The 13,203-nt window shown below is 42.5% G+C and overlaps 1 protein-coding gene across 2 annotated transcripts in view; it reads left to right on the forward strand.

Annotated features, from left to right (window-relative positions):
• The window catches only part of LOC108968179 (serine-rich adhesin for platelets), a 76,628-nt gene extending 63,425 nt beyond the window's left edge, over window positions 1-13,203 (forward strand). For both annotated transcript variants that reach the window (XM_018932039.1, XM_018932130.1), the window contains 5 exons: window positions 6,976-8,191; window positions 8,261-8,474; window positions 8,544-9,238; window positions 12,471-12,673; window positions 12,809-13,203. In XM_018932039.1, the coding sequence (XP_018787584.1) occupies window positions 6,976-8,191; window positions 8,261-8,474; window positions 8,544-9,238; window positions 12,471-12,673; window positions 12,809-13,129 (2,649 nt within the window). In that variant the 3' untranslated portion in view covers window positions 13,130-13,203. The remainder of the gene's footprint in view (window positions 1-6,975; window positions 8,192-8,260; window positions 8,475-8,543; window positions 9,239-12,470; window positions 12,674-12,808) is intronic.

Genomic DNA, 13,203 nt, shown 5'->3' on the forward strand with positions numbered 1-13,203 from the left:
GTCCAGTTTTCGATGACTCGTTCAAGCATTTCGACTGGTAACATGACATGACTAACGTTTTGCCTGAAGGCCGGAATCGAAGCGAGATTGTTGATCCGCATTGTCCCAAGACTTTATATATCTAAACAAGAAAGAGTCTCGTCGGTGTGATATAAATACATTCATTGATTGATGCGATGTGTGAAAAGTGGCGCCGTATTGTTGAAACCATGAAGGGTTCATCCTAGACACAAAGCACTCATCAAAACCCAACATTGTGCAAAACGCAAGGAAGACATCGATTTGCCTGTATTGCTGCAGGGAAGCATAGTTAGGGGTTTTGTATGGGAGAGAGGCGCCGGAAATAACTACATTCGCGAAAAAATTGGCAAATATTCAACGGGCTGCTCTCATCAGTTCTTCTGGTACACAACGAACTACACCAACTATGACGCTGAATGTCTTGCTGTACATAGCTACAAGATCTGGAATGCTCGCACGCTCTGTTTGGATTCCAAAATACTTGGATTACAATGTCGCCGACGCTTGCTTTCGGTTTCGCTTCTTTCCTAACGTGTCTTTGAGGGAGGTATGAGAGAGCGCAGCTTCTTCAGAGTGGTGAATATTCATTTCGTTAGTAGAACGGTGATATTAGTTTTGAGTATTGAAAAAACGTCTAGACTTCTTAACTACAGAATAAAGTTACTTAATGATAAAACTGGTAAGATACCTGGTCACAGCGGTATTTCAGCAAACTATAAGGCTGCTGAGCTTGTTAAATCTAGTACTTCAGACTCAACACTATCGAACTATTGGGTCTCAGATCAGGTCAACAAGCGTTCGTCAAACACCAACAGCTGTGCAGTTGCAAGGTCCACCTGGCCCAGGCTAAATCGAAAGAAGTATAGGAAACTCTTCGCTCTCAGCAAGGTCTATCCTTGTCCCAATGGTTACAGAAGTTCTAGGCGGATACTGTCCGATCGGGATGCATGCAGTCAGCTTGAATATCTTACCGGATGCTAGCTGTAAAGGCCGTTTCGAATAATATGAGATAGAACCATCTGAGCAGTTTTTAAACTTCGACCGTGGCGCCCTCTCAATGAAAGTATAAGAACTTTTTAGCCGTCTATTCACTCGATTCGAGCCACAGACTAGGCATACTCATTATGCCGCCAGAGTATTGAAGTGATTTACTTATTTCAATTACATATTTATTCGCCGAGCAATAAGTGCCGGTCTCACTTTCGCTTGCTTCAAACGCTGCAGTGCAGTTTTATTCTGAAATTTGTTTTTATTTTGCAAACGTGAACACTTAAAAAATAATTGCTATCCTCACTCGAAGCAATGCATATGCTTGGACAATAGAAATCATGTGATCTTTAACACCTTTCACTTCTCTAATGAAACACTTTTGGTTTCCTATCGAAGCGAAGTCGCTTACTAGTGTCACAATCTCTGCTCTGCTCACATTACTAAATCTAATTTCAAGTAGTGAAATTGTCCTCAACGGTATTTTTTATTTTCGATTTCGAGATTTTATAATTTCGCTTTTATGCCGCTGGCGTTTAACGCGCAAGTCGGCCGCTTAAATTGGCTTAGCGAAAACGCTTTGCTCTCAGAAATCCAATATGCCGGCAAGTACATACACAAGCAATTTTCGATAAGGTTCCACAGAAATTCGCGCAAATTTAATTAAATAGCAAATCATGCTGAATTTCTATTGAACACTTGACAGGCGCAAAAAAAAAAATTATGGAAAAAAACCAGTAACAAATGCCCGCAAGTTAAGCTTTGCGAACACTTATCTAGCGAGACACAAGCTAGCTGAAGGGCTTAGCGCCGAAAAATATTGAAAGCATAGATCGAAATTGAAACTGTGTTGTTGTTGTCATAAGCACGAAGAAGGGTATTACGGCTGGAACATCACACTGCTACGCTCCATTGCTCGTGCTCGTGCTGTTACTTCAAACTCGGACCGTTGCTAAGGCTATCGAAATTCAATAGTTTCTAATCCGAGGCATTACAAGCGTTGCACCTTCGTCGCTTATTTTAGTGTTGTTGTAGCGCTTGTAGCCACAGTTAGTACTTCACTTGTATATACAGGGATTGTCCGAAAAGTAATTGAAGTAAAGAATTTAATCGATTTAAAAAATGTATTGAACCAATCCTTATAATTCTTTAAAAACTTTCAAAATAAGCTCCTTCTGTCTCGTTGCAAATGCTTGCCTTTCGTCGACCTTTTCAGGCAATTAAACAGAAAAAGTCCGGGGGCTGGGGCGGCTACGGGAAGCGTTGGGCAAGAAAGTCGCTGTGAGCCGGGGCGTTGTCGTGTTGCAACTTCCAATCGGCTGCGATGTCTTGTCGGACCCGATTAACCYTACGTTTGAGTCTCTTGAGGACTTCCACGTAAAACTTGGCGTTGACGGTTTGTCCAGGAAGAACAAATTCATGGCGGACAATGCCTTTGATGTCGAAAAAGATAATGAGCATCGTTTTCACTACGGATTTGCTCATTCATCAGCGACCTCTACCCTGACCACTAAAAAAACCCTGGTACCACCAAAACACACCACTTCTGGGTAAGCCTGCTTGATCATATCAAACGTCTCTGTCTCAGATTTACCGAGTTTCACACATAATTTAATCATGTTTCGTCTTGCACCACTCACAAAAACACGTCGCGCGAAAATGTTTGTCCTGACTCTCCAGGTGCTCGGAGGCGACTGACCAGCCGCTCATTCGTTAGCTAGGAACACCCTCTACCGAATCCAGTCGGTACGCGCACGTTCCGAAGTACAGCAGCGGCGGAAGAAAATCAGTCTCATTACTTTCCGGACAAACCCTGTACTTATGTCTGGCTGTAGGTACACCAGCCGTGGCAGCTTCATTGTGCCTCGTGGCACGTTACACCTTCGACGCTGAAGCTTGGCCTAAACACCTGCTCAAGCTGCACGCGCCACATTATTATTATTGTTATTGTTATTATTTTGCTTTTGCACCATTGTGACCGGGTTGAGATTAAATGTTCCGATCGACGAAAAATGGGTTAATGCTTTGGTGCAGCGAAAAACTCAGCTCAGCGCCGTCGATCTGTAAGCTCACTCGCCCGGCTACTCGCCATTATACTACATACATATTTACATATACAGATATGTATGTATGGATGTATGAAAGTGGTAAAGAGTTGGCCGTTTTGTTTACTTGTCGCACTGGTTCAACGATGGTGCACATTATGGTCGGTTGCTGCTGGTGGTGGCATCGCATGCGGCATCGTTGAAAGTGACAGCGTTTATTGTTGTAACTGTTGCTGTTTGTTCGTCTTAGTGGATTTTCTGGATTTTGTACAATAGACAATGCACTTATATGTACGTACATATGTAGCTAAATGCTTATAATAGAAATGTGAACTACTGTACGGCATTAACTTAAAGCACTTTTCTTCTCGTTTAAGAAAAAATGGAAAGTGGTTTCGCATTGTTTTAAAATAACACACGGCCATTTGTGGTATGTAGAAGAAAAACTGATCGTCGGAAAAAATTTCCAAAGCTGTTACATATAACTAACATATCTACATATTTGCAACAGCCAGTTGGGAATGGTCAATGTTGTAGTTATTGTTAAATGTCAGAAAACAGTTCCAAAATAATAAAGGAAGTGCTTTCGTATCAACAGTTCATAGATGGATATAAATTTGGGTCCATTTCGAATATGAAAATCACGATATGTGTTGCATTGCAAGTGCCGCCCGTCTGTTCGAACAGCTGGTATAGTTACGAAGACAGCTAGTGTTTGATTCCAAAATATTTGTAGAGTGGCGAATAGAAGAAACAACAGGCGAAATCACGACTTACGTCAAATCCAAAATAATGGAAAAACAAATAATGATATGTTCACATTCTCTCTTGTTATTAATTCTACTGGTTGTAGTTCGGCTCAAACGATTCAAATAATCTTCTATAAAAAACAAATACTGCAAAGAATATTCCCTGAACCTCTAAAGCGAACTCATAGTTCCCCAGACAACCGCTGAGTAGTTGAACCTAAGACAATTAGCGCTCTAGACCAAAAATGGGCTTGGGTTAAAGTTAGGTTAGAAGTCTGATCAAAGACAGCACGTGGACTGCTATTTATAGTCTTTTGTGAAGCCATAGAAAAGAAGAACGCCTATGTCCGAACGTATAAATAAGTAAAACGCTTAGCCCATACAAATTTTCATAAACGTTTCATTTCTATTCCCGCCAGCCAGTCCGGTGGTATGTCTGAAGGTACGCGTTCCTAAGTGCTTGAGTCTTGACCTCCCAAACGCGGTGTAGTCAAGAAGGAAGTTTTGAGTTGTTTCCACCTCATCTTCTTCCATACAACTTCTATAGATGGCGTCTAGTAGGATTCCCAGCCTTACATCAACGACGCCAATAGGACAACTAGGGGAGGCTAGCCTTACTGAGGGCAAAGAGATCACTATCATCTCAGGTCAAAAGGCTTTTGCGATGGCGCATGTATGATTGTGGCCCAATGCTAGCCAAGCTTCCGCGAAGCTCATCTATCTAGTCGTAGAACACAAGAGGATATGGGAGCACCGACCTGCTCCTATTCTACCGATAGCGGTTCTAGGGTGTCTTTTCTTGCTAGCTCATCGGCTTTTTAATTTTCTGCGATTCCGCTGTAGCTTGTCACCCATACCAGTCTTACAAAACGACACTCGATGGTATTGATAGCGAAGGTAGACACTCCTCGACCAACCCTGAGTGCACTGTTAATGACTTAAAGGCTAGTATCGCCGCTCTGCTATCTGAGTGGATAGTCACTTCTCTGAAGGAGGTCTTATTTCGAAGCAATAAATCTACTGATACCTTAATTGCTGCAACCTCGGTCAGGAAAACACTGCACCAGGCAGGAAGTCTGAAACTGGAGTTAATAGAGATCTCCTGACACCAAACCCCTCCACCAACCTTACGCTCAAGCTTTGATCCATCCGTTAAGAAGCTCACTGTCCATCCCCTCCAAAGGCTTCTTCGCACCCTCATCTTCCTCGCCGGTATATGGGTAGAGAAGAAGGCGCCAGAGTACGATTAGGTGCCTCCATGTGATCCGGTATGAAGTCAAAGTGAGTGAGGATTTCCGAATGTTCAGACACGTGTTCTTTTAGGAACTTCGGTTCTCTGAGTCTGACAGCAACTTTCGCTGCCATACACCTTGCAACGTTCTATAGGCAATATGCACAAAATGGCGTTAAGTGCTGATGAGCGCCTCTCGTTGAACGCTCTCTAGTTTCTTTGCAAGTGTAGTCTCCACCACATAAAGGCTCTATAGAACATAATGGGCTCGACTATGTTGTCATAAAGTCGGAGGACCACTTCTGATGAGAGATCCTACCTTTGGTAAATGGCTCCCCTACAGCAGTACAAGAAGAAGAGAGAGAAAGAAAGGCATTGATTTCTCTCTTTTCGATATTCGGTTTCCATTAAGAGGGTATTCTACTCTAGAAATCAAATTTTGGGCAGTTTTTTGAATTTTATTTAAAAAAAACCAAAAATATTTTTACTATCCATTTTTTTATGGTGTTTTTATTGATATCTTAAGAATACAGAAAAAAAAAATTACAAAAAAAAATATTAAAAATTAAAATAATTAGAGGGGGGGAGAGACAGGTGTAAAAAACAATAACGCATTCTGGTGACATTGATCCTGACTCTCCTGGTGATCTGAAAAAAAAATCAAAAGAAATTCTTAATCAGTAAGGATGTTTTTATAGTCCCTACTTCAGGGAACACGAAAGTTTTTTTTGATAAATGGCCTGAAAATAAAAATAATTTTGTATGCTTTTTTTTTGTTATTCCTGAATTTTTTTTAAATATTAAAAACAAATGATTAAAGATTATATAAAGATAAAGGATAAAAAATTATATAAAGAAGGTACACACATAATTTCAAGCAAATCGGTAGTATAGAACTTGAGGAAATGCCGGTACCGTGTGGAAAAAAGTAGTTTCGAGAAAAACGCGTTTAAAAAAGTGAGTCTACCTCCCTACCGGGCTACATACTGCCTCACTAAAGTAACTGTAGATCTTAAAATAATTTTAATTTTTAAAAATCCTTTGTAGGATATATTCTTAAGGGTCTAAACTTTAAATGTATGAAAAAAATCGATTTTTTTTTTTAATTCTAGAGTAGAATACCCCCTTACGTTCCCTATTCTGGATGAGCCCTAGATATTACGCTGTATGCGCCGTTTGCAGACGGATGTCTCCCATTTGTGGCAGCGATGCCAAGGGGTCGCGCGTGGAAAATGTCAGATCGTTTTCTCAAAAACTGAGAGACTAGTTTGCGTATATACAGACGGACATTACTTTAAAGCGCTTAAATTTTCAGCAAATCAACTTTAATGCAGCGAATGCGCCTACACCACTCTAATGCTGCCATTAGTTCTTTCATTCTGCCTCGACAAGTTCAATTATAATCGATTTGCCGTTACGCAATGCACGTGTGGCGCGCAACATGAGAAATTTTCACAAAGTCTTTCAACAATCGGAGAGAGGTGGGCGTAGTTTCCACAATCTTCAACGAAACGCCCTTTCTATTGGTGAGAAATGGCTGCTGACGGTGATTTGCAATTACGAAAATTGACTGGATTTCGCTTTCACATGTTGTACGCCCATCGCACTGCTTTTACGTGCAACATAATTATTATCGATGCTGCCAGCAGTTTTCAGCTTCTGTTGATATTTCCAAACAAGCGTGTTCATAGACATTACTACAATTACATACACACAAACTGTCTAAATATTTTTAATCTTCACAAAAAAAAAAAAATAAAATGAAGGAAAATGTAGAATGAGTAAACTGAAATGAGTACACGTCTCGACGTCTAACGGTTATTTTTCAAATGACTTTAGCTTTAGGGCAGCCATTACTTTTTCTAACAATTTTTTATGGACGTTGAAGTGGCCAACAACTAAAATATTTTGATTTTTCTTTTCTTCCCAACTCCGCTAACAGATGGAGGAAATCACGGAAGGTATTGAAAACATTGATCTACTATTGAATGATGAAGGGCAGCCGGTAGAGGTCAACCATGTACGCTCAAGTGGGTCGAACGCGTTGGATGAAGTGTCGGCAAACAACTATTCCAACGAACTCGAAGACGATCCGAGTGGCGACGCCGACACTTTGAGTGCCGATGGCAGTTCACTGGATGCTAATACCGCTGAGAATGCCGCCAATACCGCAACAACAACCACAACAACCTTCTACACGGGGCATTTGTCCGTGTCATCGTCATCATCCGTTATGTCGACGTCATTGCATATCGCCGCGCAAACGAAATTAAAACAAAGTGAAGACGGCGGCGTAAACGTGATTTCACGTCGACCTAGTTTCGATGCAATGCTACAGCAGTCGCCACAACTGCAACAACCATTATCGAGCACACAGCAAGCGCACAGCGTCAACTACGCTTCACAAACACATATGCCGCTGATCGGTGGCAGTCCGGCACGTCGCAACCCACTCAACTTCGGCGGCATGCAACACAACAGTCCCAGCATGCTGGAACGACGTAGCTCGGGTGGCTATTGCACTGGCGCACAACGCTCTTCGATGACCACACCAGATAGCGGCATCAGCCAAACGCAATCCTCACAGTCGTGCACGCCCGGTCCGTATAGTCCGCATAGAGTGCTCTCCACACCGTTACCGACCAAAACGTACTGTGATAAGTCAGTGAACTCGTCACCCAAGCGCATGGTATCCGCGCTCACCTCGCCCATTGAACCCTTTGCGGCGAATGTGGGACGAGAGCATGCGCTAAAGCATGAAATCGAACAATTGCAGGAGAAACTAAAGGACACCGAAGAGCGTCTCAAATCGTTGCGCATACAACACGATTCACTGTCGCAGCTGCATCGCGATCTACGTGAAGGTAACACGAAACTGCAGGAAGAGTCGGAAATGCTTAAGTTGGATGTGCAACATCTGAACGAATGTGCCAATATATTGCGTACCGAGCTACAAACTGCGCGCGCCGATCGCGATGAGGCGTTGAACTTGCAGAGAACGCTGCAGGGTGAGTTGGAAGAGAGTCGACAGGACAGGAAACGTACGCAGGAGCAAAAAGACAAAGATGCCAAAACTATACAAGATCTGCAGCGACAGTGTCGTGAAATGGAGCGTATACTGATGCGCAAACATCCGGACTCGGTGTCGGCGCTAATAGGTGAGTACTACACAATAGTTAAGTTCGGGCTTAAAAGCAGCAAAAATAAATTTTGAATCTATTTTGCAGTTGCTTCCAAAAATTCCGGCAAATGCGCAAGCAATGATCAGGAGAATGTCAACAGCCGCAAACTCTTGGAGCAGCGTATAGCGCAGTTGGAGTCGGATGCCAAGGAGCAAGACTTAAAAGCACAGCAAATACTCGCAAATGTGCAGGCGCGCTTCAACTCAGTACAGTCCAAATATGAGACGCACATAGCTGATCTGGAAACACAAGTGCTCAGGTAAGTTAGATTAAAGCCTACAAACATCAGATTAATATTTTTAATTTTAATATCAACCTTCTCCATCAGCCTCCAGGAGATCAATACGAAACTCAATGAAAAGATCGAATCGCAAGTGCGCACACTGGACTACTTTGTCTCAAAGAAGGCTGAAAGCTACTACAACAATTGCACGCAAACCGATGCCAATGTCGTGGCCGTTGAGCAGGAGGCAGGCTGTAGCGGCGATGTAACCAAACGCGCCAGTGTAAACACAACTGGCGAAAGAGGCAGCGCCAGCAACATTGCCACCACCACCACCACCACCTATGCCAATGCCAATGCCAATGCCAGTGCCAACAGCAACATCACCAACACTACCGGCACACAAACGGTACAAACGAAACATACACGCGATCACAGCACCAACACCATTGGCACCTCGAGCGCCGTACACTCGGCAAGTTCAAGCACCAGCAGCACCGCCAACTCCACGCCCAACACCTCACGGCCAAACTCAAAACAAAGCGGCATACGCAAACCGTTCGCCACCGCAATGGGCACGCTCAGCTCAGCGCTAGCATCGAAACTGCCTGTCTCACATTCGGATTTGACAATTTCCGCACATCACGCACACGCAGCGGCCAAAGAGGATGCACACTTGCTGGCCACCATACGTGGCATGCGCGTCGATTTAGCTATCAAGGACAAGGCCATGCAACGGCTGACGCGCGAATTGGAGGAGTGCAAGAAGACAATCAAGAAATTGCAACGCGAGAAAGAGGGTGAGCATGTAAATGTGTGATTAGCTTGCATATAAGTAACATAACGGTAAACACGCTGCACGTGCAGGCGTTCAGTAAGCGCTTGCTTCCCGCAACTGCTGCCAAATTTTTCCACTAATGGAAATTTTCGATTATTTAATGTTAGGTTGCACACCGCGTGGCGTTCGCGTGAATTCCCACTGTTTGCTGGTGAAGAGTACATTTATGCCACTGATTAATTGACTTTCTCTGCTCGATCGCATACTTGTACGTAGAAATGAGAAATTGATTGCTTGAGTGTGTTCAAATGGCGTTACAGCCGTCGCGCTGTGCAATACACTTGGGGGAGTTATTTTTTGTGCGCCTTGTGCGCAGCGAAGGGCGGCGTTACATGTACAAAAGTATATGTGTGTGTTGTAGCTTCCTTCAATCGAGCATGTCAAATTTACTTGGCATAGATAACGTATCGTTTCGTTTTTGTTTTATTATCCATTAGCACACCTTCACCACGTGCGTCGCATTTAAATGCCACTGTAGTCGCGGTTATCATTGCCAGCGGCAGCAATGCGACGCAAATTGCACGCGTTACACGCTCAATCTATTATGTCAGCGAACGCAACATTTTGTAGCAGTCAACGCTGCGTGGCGTATTGATCATCTCCATTTGGCTTTTGGCTATTGTTAATAACCTCTATAAAGTGTGCATTGTTTTGTTTTCTTTTATTTTTAGGTTTTTTCCGTATTGTGTTTTTTTGTTTTGTTTTTTTTTTTTTGCTGTGTGTTGCTGTCTGTCTGCCTTTGCGTCGAAAGAAAAAGTTTTGTTTTGAAAGCGAAAGTAGCAGGCTCTTCGTTGTGTCTTCTTGACAATATCCGCGCTCTTTGCTTTTGGTTTTACATATTTATTACCGGCTTATATTCGATTTTTTTTTAATTAATTCGTTATTTCGCGGCTACTTTGACGATGTTTTCAAAATTAAACGCGTTGCATAATATATAACGTTTTGTTTTTTTTTTTGTATGTGTACAATTTATGTATTTGCTTGGTAGCGGGAAGAAATTAAAATTTCAAATTGCTGCATAATTTTTTTTAGTGGCCAAAAGAAGAAACTTCAGCTACACTTAAATAAGCCATTGACAGATGTGAGTGTTTGTGGTGAACGGTAAACGGGTGGGTGGGGTTAGTGTCATAATAGTGCATTGATCTGCATAAGAAGATGTCACTGAGATACGCGCGTTTTGTTGAGGTGAAATTGACGCGCATAAATTTCTGTTTGTATGTGTTATGTTGATTGTTTGTGGACGAAGAAAGTGGCTGGGAGCTTTAGCACTTTAAATTGCTGTGATACGGCGCTTGTTAGCAGAAAAAGAAACAAGCTTGAGTAGATTAGTTAAAGCAAATAGACAATTTAAAGCACGGCGATCGCCAATGCCAAATTTGGAATTTGTTTTTTCTCAGCAAAATATTTTGGGAGGGGATTTACATATGTATATATTTTAAGATCTGCGATTCCGTTCTATTACGAGAACCCAAGGGTCTAAGAATTTTCAGAAAAATATTATATACAAAAAAATGTATATTATTACGAGAGAGGCTCTCTAGTCCCCGTTAGGATGGTAAGGATTAGCCAAGTAGTCGTCGATGTTATTTAACCGAAGGCCTAAGATACGTGCTGTTTCGACGGGGTCGGACCAGAGGGAGAGGGGTGTCAGATGGATGGGGTTGGTGGGTCATGCAAAAAAGTGGCTAGTATCATGCGGAGACTCATTGCACGTAGGACAAATATTGGATATGTCGGGGTCTATTCTGGATAGGTAGGAGCTACAGTATCCAGAACGAAGCTGCGCAAGTTTCTCGCGGCAACTCAAGCTCTTCGGTGTTGGCGACTCCACTTTTACTGTGTTTATCAACAACGTTTCTTTGTCTTTTCCCCATGTGCTACCGGATAGCGACTTGAGGACTCTACGGCGACTCTGTGCTTTGGCGATAATCGCGATTGTATGAGGAGTAAAGGAGCATAGACTGTCAAAAGTTACACCTAAAATTTTAGGATTATTAACAGTAAGAATCTTGACGTCATCGACTGTAATATGTTCCGCGTGGATTTGGTGGGGAAGAGTGTTAGATTCCGTTCCGAAAAAGGTCTTAGAGATAGCCGTTTATTTTTGAGCACCTGCCATTTATTCCTTTGCCCGACGTCACTATCGTGTCATAATCAGCGTACGAGGTGGTAGAAATTTCCTCTGTTGGTTAAGGGAGTTCCGTGATGTAAAAGCTAAACAGCAACGAAGGGAAGAGGACACCACCCTGCGGAACCTACTGTTTAATTAATCTCAATTCAAAGTTTTTACCTCGAAACAGTATGGATGATTGTCGACTGTGTCGAAAGCCTTTCACAAGGCCAACGCTACGGGGATCGTCCTGTCGAAGGGTGGTTTTTGGTTGAGGCCATGAACTATCTGGCCGTTGATGACGTTAAATGCTTTGAAGCCATGTTGATGGTCTGCTAGACTGAGATGGTTCCTGATGATCGGAAGTAGCAAGCCTAAAGTGTCTTCACTACTGGGGAAAGGAGAGTTATCGGACAGTTTGACTTCTCTTTATTGGCGGATTTCCCAGGTTTCATTAGTGGGAGCACTCTTCCGATTTTGCACACATCTGGTTTTTAAATAGTGGTCAGCGACAAGTTATTGATCTTGGTGATTAAGCTTACTTTCGTCGGACCTAAGTGCTTAGCATCAGCATGTCTATTCCATCAATGCCTATGGATTTGAAAGATTTTGCTTTATTGTTGACACTATGAACCTCCTCTTCGGCGAAAGTATGTATATGGTGTGCGATCCTTTGCCATTTTGCGCAGCCGTCGAGTAAAACATCGTTTGGCTTTAACTACCGAAGGCTGCCGTATAAATTGCCGGCTAAAATAAAAGGTATGGCCAATGAATTGAATTTGAACTTGGTCATCAAGTCTCTTCGGGTTAGGAGCAAAGTCTTAACAGTAATCGGAAGTCTATATTCCGGCAGACAGAAATAGATAAATCGACTCAGCTCGTCTGATCTTTTATATATTTAAACATCTCCGATGTTTTCCTCTGAGTATTACAAACTTCGTGGCAAACTCAATATACCTTTTTCAGGCTATAAAAACTATCGATTTATCGATTGTGTACAATATTTTTTATTATATTTATATATCTATCTTCTCTATGCAAGTTTTTACAAAATTTCTTCTTTGCTCTTTTCCCCACAAAACAGCACAAAAATCCGACAAGTCACAGTGGAACAGCTATACGTGCTTAAATATTGCACGGCGCAGTCACGAGGCACTGCATCACAACCAAGCGCACAGCGACCAAATGCCCGCTACCACAGAGAGTCAAACGCTGCGTGAGGCGCAAAACAAACTCAAACTGCTGGAATCAGATTATAAAATACTACATGACAAGCGTTTGAACGATGTAAGTGCAACATAAGAATTACTGGCTTACTTGCTAGTGCATTTGCAAGCAATTTTTCACAAAAATACTGTAAAATATGCATATTTTATCTACATATTCACTAACAAATGTGCCACGCTTTGTCATTTTAAACAGCTGAAGACTCTGCAGAGTGCCCATGAACGTGAGTTGGCCTCGTGTCATGAAACGGTGCGCGTGCTACAACAACGGCTCAACGAGCGCGACGAAGCCTTTGCACAAAAACGCCGCAAATTGCCAGTTGACTACTATGCGCTGAAAGCCAAGGTGAGTGGCACGAGCACTGCTAGTCTGCTGGATAACAGCAGCATTAGCGAACGCAGCACAACGTTGCAAACGGAATGTAAAGCGGCGTTGGAAAGCTGCCGTAGCGGCAATGTTAGCCCGGTAACAATGAAAACAAAAAAGAAGTCTAGCAAAAAGCATGCGCGCCGCTGAATGTCCGAGTACAAGAGAAGCGCACAAATAAAAGTAAAAAAAAAATTTTTTAATTAAAAAAATAATTTAAAAAT

The sequence above is a fragment of the Bactrocera latifrons genome, unplaced genomic scaffold, assembly GCF_001853355.1.
Source record: "Bactrocera latifrons isolate USDA-ARS-PBARC rearing strain unplaced genomic scaffold, ASM185335v1 scaffold_0, whole genome shotgun sequence".
Taxonomy (NCBI): Eukaryota; Metazoa; Arthropoda; class Insecta; order Diptera; family Tephritidae; genus Bactrocera; species Bactrocera latifrons.